At 50.4% G+C, this 13,296-nt stretch overlaps 1 protein-coding gene across 1 annotated transcript in view; it reads left to right on the top strand.

The window, feature by feature from the left end:
• The first annotated feature begins 440 nt into the window (after positions 1-440).
• Positions 441-13,296, top strand: part of ggcx (gamma-glutamyl carboxylase) — a 45,317-nt gene continuing 32,461 nt past the window's right edge. The window contains 5 exon segments of the mRNA XM_072554308.1: positions 441-720; positions 2,804-3,001; positions 10,565-10,723; positions 11,341-11,506; positions 12,568-12,646. Of these exon segments, the coding sequence (XP_072410409.1) occupies positions 684-720; positions 2,804-3,001; positions 10,565-10,723; positions 11,341-11,506; positions 12,568-12,646 (639 nt within the window). The 5' untranslated portion in view covers positions 441-683.

Here is a 13,296-nt window from a genome sequence, read left to right on the forward strand (position 1 = left end):
GGCTTTTGCCCGAACCGTCGATGTTTCCTGCTCCCTGGGATGTTGCCTGACCTGCTGTGCTTTTCCAGCCCCTGCACCCTCTAAATCCTGAGTGAAATCGGTTAAGAAAGGGTTAAGTCATCCGGAGCCGACGGGGGTTAATGACTAACATGAGTCAAAACAGGTCTCTGGGAGACACATTTTAAATCACTTTGATGTCTAAGAGTGTGTAATTCTAGTGCACAGCCAGAGAGTGCAGACTAAAGGGGTGGGGGGGGAAAACACACTTACTCCTTACAGAACCACCTGAAGCTACAGTTTTACTGAGGTCGGTGGTTGGGGGGGGGGGGGGAAGGGACGTGCGTTTGTCTAGCGCCTGGGGAGGGGGGAATGACACTATCTAAAGGGGAGCACCGTCAAACGGAGAAGGAGAGCGTGCACCCCTTCCCCTAGATCTGGGAGCAATAAACCCTGTCTGTTTTTACACCAGAGCCCTGCTGTTCACTAACACAGAGGCTCCACTCAGCTTTTGGGAGGAGCTTATGGAAACGTTTATGCAACGTCTGGAGATATATATATATATATATATATATAAAGGGGGAGGGCAGGAAGACTTTGCAACTCGAGCTCTGTGGATCTGATGTGATTGTGTGGCCTGTTCTCTCTGACAGAGAGTGTGTAGGGACGTGGGTACACTCGCAGCCATGAATCGAGAGAGAGGGGACAGACTGAAACTGACGGGTGAGTATTTGAGCTGAGACTGACGGGGTGAACGTGTGTTTGTTGAGGGGAGCCAAAACAAAATGAAAAGCCTTCCCCTTCCCCCCCCCCAACCCCCAACCCCCAACCTCCAACCTCCAACCTCACAACTTGAGCAAGAAGAAAAAAATGCCATCTCAGAACAAGGGTCCACAATGAGCATTCCTGCATCTAGCCAAAACAAATAATGGGGAATGATTATAAACCCTCCTCCCCCCCCAGTTATCAAATAGGAAGGGTCTGCAATCTCTAAGCCCTTTGGAATCAAACATGCCTTGACCAGCCCTCATTTGGAAGGGGGTTCCAAAAACATTTACCGGCTGGTGGGCAGTTGAAGCTTTTTAAGGCAAACCCCACCCCCACCCCCTCCACCAGATGATTTTTTTTGTTTTGAAAGGACAGATGGAGTCACCAGGAAAGCTCTCTCCCAAAATTGGGGTTTTAACCTGAGGGTGACCGGTGTTGAGTAGGGGTGGAGGGTGGGGGAATTGGTCATCTGCGCGGGGTGACAGGAATCGAACCTGTGTTGCCAGCTAACTGGACTCTGGGTGCCTGTGGTGTGAGCTGCACTGTACATTTCAGAAGAAAAAATAGAATCCCAAGTCCATGCTGACCGTTTGAACAGCATCCCACCTGTCCAACCCCCTCCCCCCAGGGTCAATCCACCCTCATCTGCACTAGCCCTGGGGTAATTTAGTATGGCATTTCCTCCCCCCAACCTGCACATCTTTCTGGGAAACTCAGGGGAGTGCGCAAACTCCACACAGTCGCCTGAGGGTGGAAACGAACCCAAGTCCCTGGTGCCGCGAGGCAGCAACGCTAACCACTGTGCCACAATGCCACCCATTGAGGAGGTAATGGCCTAGTAGCGTTATCGCTGGACTGTCAAACCAGATAATGTTCTGGGCACACAAGTTTGAATCCCACCGTGGTGGAATTTCAATTCAGTAAAGAATTCAGAGTCTCAAGATGAGACTCCTTGCCGATTGTCGGAAAACCCCATCTCGTTCACACGTCTTTGAGGGAAGGAAACTGTCATGCTTACCTGGTCTGGGCCTACATGTGACCCAGATCCAGAGCGATAGGATTGACTCGTAACTGCCAATTGGGGATGGGCAATAAATACTGACCTAGTCAGCGATGCCATCATCCCACGAATGAATAAAGGGGGAAAAAAACTCTCGCCTACATGATATTATGTAAAATTATTTTTGGGGGTGGGGGGCGAGGAGATGTTCCAGAAGTAGACAACAACAATGGGCTATTGGGGTGGCATGGTGGCACAGTGGTTAGTACTGCTGCCTCACAGCGCTAGGGACCCAGGTTCGATTCCAGTCTCGGGCGACTGTCTGTGTGGAGTTTGCATATTCTCCCTGTGTCTGTGTGGGTTTCCTCCGGTTTCCTCCCACAATCCAAAGATGTGCAGGTTAGGGTGGATTGGCCGTGGTAAATTACCCATAGTGCCCAGCGATGTGCAGGTTAGGGTGAACTGGCCATGCTAAATTACCCATAGTGCCCAGCGATGTTCAGGTTAGGGTGGATTGGCTGTGCTAAATTACCCATAGTGCTCAGGGATGTGCAGGTTAGGGTGGATTGGCCATACTAAATTACCCATAGTGCTCAGGGATGTGCAGGTTAGGGTGGATTGGCCATGCTAAATTACCCATAGTGCTCAGGGATGTGCAGGTTAGGGTGGATTGGCCATGCTAAATTACCCATAGTGCTCAGGGATGTGCAGGTTAGGGTGAATTGGCCATGCTAAATTACCCATAGTGCTCAGGGATGTGCAGGTTAGGGTGGATTGGCTATGCTAAATTACCCATAATGTTCAGGGATGTGCAGGTTAGGGTGAATTGGCCATGCTAAATTGCCCATAATATTAGGTGCATTAGTCAGAGGGAAATGGGTCTGGGTGGGTTACTCTTCGGAGGGTCGGTGTGGACTGGTTTGGCTGAAGGGCCTGTTTCCACACTGTAGGGAATCTAATCTTAAAAACATGAAAATGAATTGTGTTTTCTTTGTTTGGGGGGGGGGGGGTGTGTGGTGTTGGTTGGGGTTTGTGAAGCCACATCATTAGGTTCCCATCCTCCGAATGTGCCTGAGAGGAGTGCCCCGCAGGATGAAGGGGTGGAGGGGCGAGTCAGCAGAATGAAGAGGATCTTTGGGTTCGAGCTGTCGGATTTCCGAAACTGGCATCGATTTGTTGGCCTTCTGAACCGGCCCACGGACCCGGCCTGTCTCGGCGTCTTCAGGTTTCTCTTCGGTGAGTACGGCCCCGCCCTCGTTCTCTTGAAACGTCGACGCGCTCAGCGGCTGAAGTGTCGCCTCTCGGGCCACCTGTCCCAGTGAGAGGTCGGAGCACAAGGCTGCTACCCCAATGCAGTCCTGAGAGAGCTACAGGTCTTGTTGTCAAGTCCGGCTGGGAATAGCGCAAACAATCCACAGGCGATTTGAGGGACGGGTTTGGTGAGTGGTCCAAAATTTGGCCGATGGAATGTTATGTGAAGTGACTGGAAGAACAGAGGAGCTGAATTTTTTTTTTCAGGTGGGGTAAGGCTACAGAGAGCTTTCGAGGAGTTGGAATGGAAATTTATTGTCGTGTGTACTTCCATGTGAAAAGGTGCCCCCCCCCCCCACCCCCACACCCCCACACCCCCACAGCTCCAACATCACTGACAGAAATCGTGCCTGATGATGTTTAACAAAAGTAAAATTAAGTCAAGTTTCATTACAGTTCAGGGAATGGTTTGAGGAAAGTCGAGTTAGGAACGATGTAGCTGGGCTGAGACCACCATTCTAGGCCTGGATGTAGGTTTGCCCTATTAAGTAATCTCTTCAGTGGGCCTCAGGCGAAGCACTGCTCATAATCCCTGCCTTCTATTTATATGTTTGGGTTGGTGATGTCATTTCCTGTGGTGATGTTATTTCCTGTTGCCACTTGCTGTTCTTTTTTTTTCAGGGGGTGGTAGATGGGGTTGAACTCGATGTGTTTGTTAATAGAGTTCCAGTTGGAATGCCATGCTTCTAGGAATTCTTGTGCGTGTCTGTTTGGCTTGTCCAAGGCTGGATGTGTTGTCCCAGTCGAAGTGGTGTCCTTCCTTATCTGTATGTAAGGATACTAGTGAGAGAGGGTTATGCCATTTTGTGGCAAGGCCGGAAGCTTCCGCCAGCGAAGAATGCCACACCAGGCTGAGACCATCTTACTCCTCGTTCAGGCGCCTCAGCCTGGCCTGGGGACTTGGAGCCTCGGCCTAGTCTTGGGGACTTGGAGCCTCAGCCTGGCCTGGGGGGAGGCCTGAAACCTCAGCCTGGCCTGCGGTTGTGGAGCCTCGGCCTAGCTTGAGAATCCAGGTCGGGGGAGTCAGGCCACGATCTGCTCCTCGCTCGCCGGCTGGGAGACCCCGGGCTGGAATAGAGCCATGTCTGGTTCATCCCGGCGTTGCTGCCAACGGAGATCTCCACCTTCACTCGCCACTCTCTAGGCTTCATAGAAAAGAAAACAAAGGGAGAAAAAGAGCAAAAGTAAAAAAGGAGGGGAAAAAAAAGAGAAAGAAAGGTGACGAGTCTTAGATTCGGCCTCCTACTCTGCCGCCATCTTGGAAAAAAAAAGTTGGATGCAATGCTTGGGTCTAAAGGGATTGGAGGATAATGGGGAAACTTTCTGTCTTGCATTTGAGCGGGACCAATGGCAAATTTCTTTGGCAAAGACAATTTATATCGCGTGAGACAAAGGCTGATGGTCGAGCAAGTTGACTTTGTTTGAGCTTCGTTATGGAGAGTGCGCCAAATAACAACAGACCCAAAACGTTTTTCGCTCAGTTGAAAAGTACGTTGTGCCTGGACATGTTCCTTTTGTTTGCAAAGGATGGGGCCATAAGCTTCCAACTTGCCTCTATTAAATGTGAGAAAAATGAGGCACTGAATAATTCGAGCAAGAGATGGCTGGGGTGGGGGGGGGAAGGGAAACGTGAGAAAGAGTTTCTCTTTTTTTTTAATCCCCGCAGTGAGTGGGAATAAATCCTTTGCCAAAGAAAGCAACAGAAGCAGAGTCATACAGCACAAAAACAGACCCTTCGGCCCAACCAGTCCGTGCCAACCATAATCCCAAACTGAACCAGACACAGCTGCCTGTGCTTGGCCTATATTCTGTCAAACCTTTCCTAATCACATACTTTTTGAAATGTCTGTACCTGCATCCATCGCTTCCTCTGGATGTTCATTCCACGCTCTGTGTTTTTAAAAAAGAAATTTGCCCCTCATGTCCTTTTGTTTAAATATCTTTCCCCTCTCACTTTAAAAATATTCCCCCTAGTCTTGAACTCTCCCACCCCAGGGAAAAGAGCTTATCCATGCTCCCTCATGATTTTATAAACCTCTATAAGATCACCCCTCAGCCTCCGACACTCCAGTGATTAAAAATCCCAGCTTCCCGTAATAACTCAAACCCTCCATTCCCGGCAGCATCCAGCTAAATCTTTTCAGAACCCTCTCCAGTTTAATAATATCCTTCCTATAACGGGGTGACCAGAACAGGTCACAGCACATCCTGAAGAGGCCTCAGCAATGTCTTGTACAACCTCAACGTGACGTCTCAAATCTTGTACTCCAAGATGTGAGCAATGAAGGCAAGCGTACCAAATACCACCCTCTCCACCTGATCGGATTAGATTCCCTACAGTGTGGAAACAGGCCCTTCAGCCCAACAAGTCCACACCGACCCTCTGAAGAGTAACCCACCCAGACCCATTTCCCTCTGACTAATGCACCTAACACTACGGGCAATTTAGTGTGGCCAATCCACCCTGACCTGCACATCTTTGGACTGTGGGAGGAAACCGGAGCACCCGGAGGAAACCCACGCAGACACGGGGGAGAATGTGCAAACTCCACACAGACGGTTGCCTGAGGCTGGAATCGAACCTGAGACGCTGGTGCTGTGAGGCAGCAGTGCTAACCACTGAGCCACCGTGCCGCCCCGTGTGCAAATTTCAAAGAATTATGTACCTGAACCCCTAGGTCTCTCTGTTCTACCCAGGGCCTTAACATTACTTGTGTAGGTCTTGTCTTTGTAACGTTTTGCCAAAATGCAATATCCAAATTAAACACCATCTGCCTGTTGACCAAGATCTCTTTGCAATCTCAGATAGCCTGTCCACTATACCGCCAACCTTGGTGTCATCCACAAATGTACAAACTGTGCCTTATCATCCACGTTGTTTATGTAAATGACCAGCAAGAGAGGACCCAGCACCAATCCCTGTGGAACACCGCTGGTCACAGGCCTCCAGTCTGAAAAACAACCCTCCACCACCAACCACCACCACCCTCTGTCCCCAACTGTCAGGCCAAATTTGCATCCTATTGGCCAGCCCACCCTGAATCCCACGTGATCCAACGTATTAACTGATTGGTTGACCGTGCGGAACCTCTTTGAAGACTTTGCGCAAGTCCATGGAAACAATATGGTGTGGAAAGGATGGTGTGGAGGGCACTGACTAGATTGCTTTACAGAGAGATGATGTCAACTTGATGGACCGAACGGTCACCTTCAATATGTTCATGATCTATTTTTGTTCCGAAGGAGTGTTCCCGGCAATCCCTGGTCCCGGTTAGACGGATTCCTCCCATTCCTCTTGAAGGATTGACACTCATACCTAGAGGAGGGGAGTCACAGAGGAGCTGATCCAGCCGAACCAAACTCTACTCCTCACCTCCCGTCACCTCTTTTTTTTAAAATATAAATACTTTTATTAGAAACCTTTTTAAAATCTTTTATGAAACATCTATATCCAAAAAAAAATCAATCAACAGAAAAATAGAGACAGTAAGTCATAATACAATTCGTAATGAACGACCTACCTATTCTACCAAAACAACCGAATATACTTAACTTTTATTTAATTTGTTTGTAGTTTAGTTTCAGTTGAATTAAACTGAATTCAAATTAACTTAAATTATATCTCCCGACTTTGTTCTACCTCACTCATCCCACCAGGCCCCCATCCCTGGGAGTACCAGTCATTGTTCTTTGTCCCCCCCCCCCCCCCCACCGTCTCACCCTCCCAGGACCCCAAGGGCGTCCATACTGATTCCCACGGCTATACCTAATTAATATTGCTGATAAGTCTGCCTCAATATAATTTAGAAAGGGCCGCCAGGTCTCGTAAAACTGCTCCGTTTTGTGGTGCGCCATGTTTGTGAGGTAGTCTTTGGGGGGGGGAGATGCTCCATCACCAGCCTACGCCACCCCCTGGTGATTTTTTTTCCAATTCATTAAAATATTCGTCCCCGCATGACCGGTAAGAGTGTTACACAATCTCTTCCCGTGTCCCCCCGCCGCAGCCGCCCCCCCCCCTCCCCAGAGAGGGCAAATTTGGCAACCCCAGAAGAAGAGATTTCGGACCCACGTTAACTTCAATTCCCCCTGCCACCTCTTTAACATTGCAGTTTCAACTCCCAACCTCGCGCGATTGAATTACATTTGCTCAAGAAACCTCAAATTTTTTTTTTAAAAATTGTGGTCGTCTGTCACGATAAATGATTCTGAGCGCCTCATTCGAGACCTTATTTGCAAATCGATCGCTGAAAATTGTCTGGATTCTGTGCATCCTTAAATTTTGTTTTATATGTGGCTTGAGTTTCCAAATTTCTCTTAGAAACGAGCGATCATTTTTTGATCTCGGTTTGGTTTCGTGGTTGGAATACTGCATTCAGTGGCTCCCTGCTGTCGGAAATATGTCGTTAAACTTGAAAGGGTTTTGGAAAAGATTTACAAGGCTGTTGGAGCGAGCTACAGGGAGAGGCTGAATAGGCCGGGGCTGTTTTCCCTGGAACATCAGATGCTAAGAGGTGGCCTTATCGTGGTTTGTAAAATCATGAGAGAGGCCAACAACTTTTCCCCAGGGTAGGGGAGTCTAAAGCTAGAGGGCATAGGTGAGAAGGGAAGGATTTCAAAGGGACCTAAGGGGCAACTTTTTCTCGCAGAGGGTGGTACGTGTGTGGAATGAGTTGCCAGAAGAAGTGGTGGAGGCTGGCACAATGACCGCATTTAAAAGGCATCTGGATGGGCAAATGAATAGGAACGGATATGGGCCAAGTGCTGGTGAATGGAAGGAGATTAGCTTAGCATATCGGGTCAGCACGGATGGATTGGACCGAACGGCCTGCTCCTTCGTATCGCAAAAATGTTGCGAAACCTGAAAGGGTTCAGGAAAGATTTAAAAAGGATTTTAAAGGGTTGGAGGATTTGAGCTACAGGGAAGAGGCTGAACAGGCCGGGGCTGTTTTCCCTGGAGCGTCGGAGGCTGAGGGGTGACCTTATAGAGGTTTATAAGATCATGAGGGGCATGGATAGGGTAAATAGACAAAGTCTTTTCCCTGGGGTGGGGGAGTCCAGAACTAGAGGGGTATAGGTTTAGGGTGAGAGGGGAAAGATATAAAAGAGACCTAAGGGGCAACTTTTTCACACAGAGGGTGGTACGTGTATGGAATGAGCTGCCAGAGGAAGTGGTGGAGGCTGGTACAATTGCAACATTTAAGAGGCATTTGGATGGGTATATGAATAGGAAGGGTTTGGAGGGATATGGGCCGGGTGCTGGGAGGTGGGACTAGATTGGGTTGGGATATCTGGGTCAGCATGGACGGGTTGGACCGAAGGGTCTGCTCCTGTTGCTGTACATTGTTTTTACCTGTGAGTGCAGATGCTGGAAACCAGAGTCGAGATGAGAGTGGTGCTGGAAAAGCACAGCAGTTCAGGCAGCATCCGAGAAGCAGGAAAATCGACCTTTCGGGCAAAAGCCCTTCATCAGGAATGCCTGAAGGGCTTTTGCCCGAAACGTCGATTTTCCTGTGCCTCGGATGCTGCCCGACCTGCTGTGCTTCTCCAACACCACTCTCATCTCGACCCCCGTTGCTGTACATCTCTATGACTCCCGATATCCAAGGAGCTGCGGGCACTTGTCTTCATGCTGCGACGTGATGCCATAAAGAGGAGGCCGTTCAGCCCGTCCGTGTCCGTGCTGACTCCGTTGCCCTCTCTCCCTCGAAGCCCAGCTTGCTTGTGCCGTTTTCCCGATGCATCCACCAAGCCTCTGGTATGCCCATCATTCGGCCTCCAAGAGAAACGCCAGCAACAGCTTATTCTTTCCGTTCCTAATCTTTCCCAGATTTCTCGTGAAATTCCAAGCGTCCGTAGCTTGTTATGTGGGGGTGAGGTAATTGGGCCCATGTGGACAGCCATGGTTAATGAGCCCTGTACCTGTGTGTATTTTTAACATAAGAGACGTTTTTTTTTCTCTCCTGGTTTCGGTTCCGTGGTGCTGGCATGTGGTTTCCGAGCTGGTCTGAATGTTTTTTTTTCCATTTGCGCAATTTTAATACCAGCCCTGGTGGCCAGGGCTACCTCTGAATGTCTTCTCAAACACCCTCAGGGAGGGAGTCCCAGGATTCTGACTCATTGACACTGAAGGGACGGCCGATTTATTTCCGAGTCGGGACGGTGAGGGGCTCGGAGCGGAACTTGCCAGGGGGGGTGTGGTGTTCCCATGTACCTGCTGCCCCTTGTCCTTCCCGATGGAAGTGGCCGTGGGGGTTTGGAAGGTGCTGTCTGAGGAGCCTGGGGGAGTTGCTGCAGTGTGTCTTGTAGATGGTACCCACTGCTGTTACTGAGCGTCAGGGGGGTGGAGGGAGTGGGGGTTTGTGGGTGTGGGGACAATCGAGCGGGGGGCCGCTTTGTCCCTGGATGGTGTCGAGCTTCTCGAGTGTTGTCGGAGCTGCCCCACCCCCCATCCAGGGCGAGTGGGGAGTATTCTCTCACACCCTCCTGACTTGGGCCTTGTCGATGGTGGGGACAGGCTTTGGGGGGAGTCAGGAGGGAAGTTACTCGCTGCAGGATTCCCAGCCTCTGAGCTGCTCTTGTAGCCGCTATGTTTATATGGAGCTGGTCCAGTTCAGTTTCTGGTCAATGGTAACCCCCAGGTTGTTGACAGTGATGGTAACACTGTTGAACGCCAAGAGACGATGGTTAAATTCTCTCTTGTTGGAGACGGTAACCCGCAGGATGTTGATAGTGGGGGGGATTCAGTGATGGTAACACCATTGAACGTCAAGGGGGCGATGGTTAGATGGTCTTGTATTGGTGATGGTTATAGTCTGGCATTTGTGTGGCATGAATATTACTTGCCACTTGTCAGCACAAGCCTGGATATTGCCCAGATCTTGTCGCAGACTGCTTCAGTCACGAATGGTGCTGAACACTGTGCAATCATTGGTGCACATCCCCACGTCTGACCTTGTGATGGAGGGAAGGTCATTGAGGAAGCAGCTGAAGGTGGTTGGGCCTAGGATCCTACCCTGAGGGACCACCAGCCTCCTGTGTGCCAGGTACGACGCCAACCAGCGGAGATTTTGCCCACTGATTCCAGCAGTCCCGAGGAATTTCCGGGAAGGTCCGAACTTTCCAAAACGGAAGAGTTTCATCCATTCTCTTTGCTGTCCCAAAGCGTTTCCTGGCGTGGTTTAGCTGAGGGGAAGGGAGTGTTTGCTGCAAATGGCCTTTTGAACGCGGACGGTCGTGCACCTCCCCTCCCACTACCTCCTCCCATTGGAGACGCACCCTAGTGGTCACGCTTCAAGTGTGCCCCACCACTGCGGGCAGTTCAGCTGCGGGGGGAATCACAAAACATGTCCATCGCTGATTGAGAAACGTTGGTCTTTTGTTGTTGGGAAGGGTGCTCTTTCAACGAGGCGTCGCAAGGGACGTCGGAATCAGCGATTTAAAATAAAAATGTTTTCCTCTCCAAAGCCTCCTGTGTTATTCCTCCTGCAGGTTTTCTGATGGCCCTGGATATCCCCCAGGAGCGAGGCCTGAGCTCACTGGATTTTAGGTACTTTGACGGTCTGGTGGTCTGTCGCTTCCCATTGTTCAACTTCCTGGATCCACTCCCTTTGGATTGGATGTATGTCGTCTTTGTGGTTATGTGGCTGGGTGAGTCCCTGTCTTTTTTTTATCTAGGGAGCATTCCCCCCCCCCCCCCCCCCCCCCCACCCCACCACCCAAGAGAGGCTCAAGGGGAGACATCGCCAGGGACAGTGTCGAGAGGGAGAGTTGTCGCTGTTACGGAGGGGGTCAGGAATGAGAGGCTGTGGATGGAAGGCATGCCGGGGGGTGGGGGGGGGGGGGGGGGGATGGGGGGGGAGGTGGTGGGCTTAAGGGTTTGAGGTACCCTCCCCCTGACCACACAGGCACATCGGAGTGCAGCTGTGGTCCCCCGAGAGGATTGGGGGAACCGGCTGAAGGTGAAAGGGTCACACAAGCTCAGTGGGAGCAGGCAAGGGTCGGGGGAAACGGGGTGGTGTTAGTGTCTCTCTGAGAGCTGGGCCCAGACACGATGGGTCTCATTCAGGGCTGTGTGTGTGTCCATAATAATGGAGTTTTCTCTCTGCCCCTCTCTGTTTCATTGTGTCTCTCTGCCTTTCTCTCTCTCTCTCTCTCTCTCTGGTCTCTCTCTCTCTCTCTCTCTCTCTCTCTCTCTCTCTCTCTCTCTCTCTCTCTCTCTCTCTCTCTCTCTCTCTCTCTCTCTCTCTCTACCTCTGTCTTTGCAGGGGCCCTGGGCATTATGCTGGGCTGTTTCTATCGGCTGTCGTGCCTTATGTTCCTCATCCCCTACTGGTACAATTTCTTCCTCGATAAGACGGCCTGGAACAACCATTCCTACCTGTACGGTCTCATTGGCTTCCAGCTGACCTTGATGGACGCCAACCGATACTGGTAAGGGAGCTGGGGACCCGGGCTCCAATGGGGAGCTGCCTATCCCCTCCTCATCTGTGAAGAGAGATCGCTGATCTGTGCAACTCGCAAAGATGTTTTCTGAATAAAACGTGGAGTGAAACGTGGAGTTAACGCAAACATGGGACTAAGCTCCCTGACTTACACTTATCACAGCACAGAAACAGACCCTTCGGCCTAACCCGCCGACCAGTTATCCTAACCGAATCGAGTCCCATTTAGTCATAGAGATGTACAGCACGGAAACAGACCCTTCGGTCCAACCCGTCCATGCTGACCCAGATATCCCAACCCAATCTAGTCCCACCTGCCAGCACCCAACCCATATCCCTCCAAACCCTTCCTATTCATATACCCATCCAAATGCCTCTTAAATGTTGCAATTGTACCAACCTCCCCCACTTCCTCTGGCAGCTCATTCCAGACACGTACCACCCTCTGTGTGAAAAAGTTGCCCCTTAGGTCTCTTTTATATCTTTCCCCTCTCACCCTAAACCTATGCCCCTCTAGTTCTGGACTCCCCGACCCCAGGGAAAAGACCTTGTCTATTTACCCTATCCATGTCCCCTCATGATTTTATAAACCTCTATAAGGTCACCCCTCAGCCTCCGACGCTCCAGGGAAAACAGCCCCAGCCTCTTTCAATGCTCAAACCCTCCAAAATCCTTGTAAATCTTTTCTGAACCCTTTCAGGTTTCACAACATCTTTCCGATAGGAAGGAGACCAGAATTGCACACAATATTCCAACAGTGGCCTAACCAATGTCCTGTACAGCCACAACATGACCTCCCAACTCCTGTACTCAATACTCTGACCAATAAAGGAAAGCATACCAAACGCCTTCTTCACTATCCTATCTACCTGCGACTCCACTTTCAAGGAGCTATGAACCTGCACTCCAAGGTCTCTTTGTTCAGCAACACTCCCCAGGACCTTTACCGTTAAGTCCTGCCCAGACTTGCCTTTCCAAAATGGCTTCCCGTCAACAGCGGTCACTCGGTCAAACTCGCCTTGTCCTTTTTTAACTGGGGCTCTCTGTTAGGTCTATCGATGGATTACGGAGACCAAGAAAGAGAAATGCGCACGTCCCACTGTGGAACTACACTCTGCTGAGGACCCAGGTAAGTCTGTACTGAGGAGAAAGTGAGGACTGCAGATGCTGGAGATCCGAGCTGAAAATGTGTTGCTGGAAAAGCGCAGCAGGTCAGGCAGCATCCAAGGAGCAGGAGAATCGACGTTTGGGGCATCAGCCCTTCTTCAGGCCCAAAACGTCGATTCTCCTGCTCCTTGGATGCTGCGCTTTTCCAGCAACACCTTTTCAAGTCTGTACTGAGCACTGTTGTGCACATTGAATTGTCGAACTCCCAGCAGTCCCTGTCCCACAGATACCTGTGCATTACGCACAGGAACTAGAAGGACAGGCACGTCACTCTGAGAGTGTTCTGGAGTCCCCTGTAGGCCAGACCGTATAAAGATGGCAGATTTCCCATCCCCGAAGGAAGCAGGTGGGGTTTTAATCCTGGATATTTTCTTTTTTTTATTAATTATTGGATTTAAATTTCTGCCCTGGTGAGATTTGGATGCTGAATGTGCCAGGAGTAAGAGTGATATTATCGCCTGACTCTCCCTGACTCACTCTGCGGGCAGCGTGTTCGAGATCTGAAACGTTCTAAAGGAGGAAAGGTTTTTTCTTTTCCTGACGTTGTTGTTTCACCTTCCTCACGCCCCCCCACCCCCACCCTAATCACTTTTAAATTGGTGTCTCCTTGTC

Source organism: Chiloscyllium punctatum, chromosome 35, assembly GCF_047496795.1.
Source record: "Chiloscyllium punctatum isolate Juve2018m chromosome 35, sChiPun1.3, whole genome shotgun sequence".
NCBI lineage: Eukaryota > Metazoa > Chordata > Chondrichthyes > Orectolobiformes > Hemiscylliidae > Chiloscyllium > Chiloscyllium punctatum.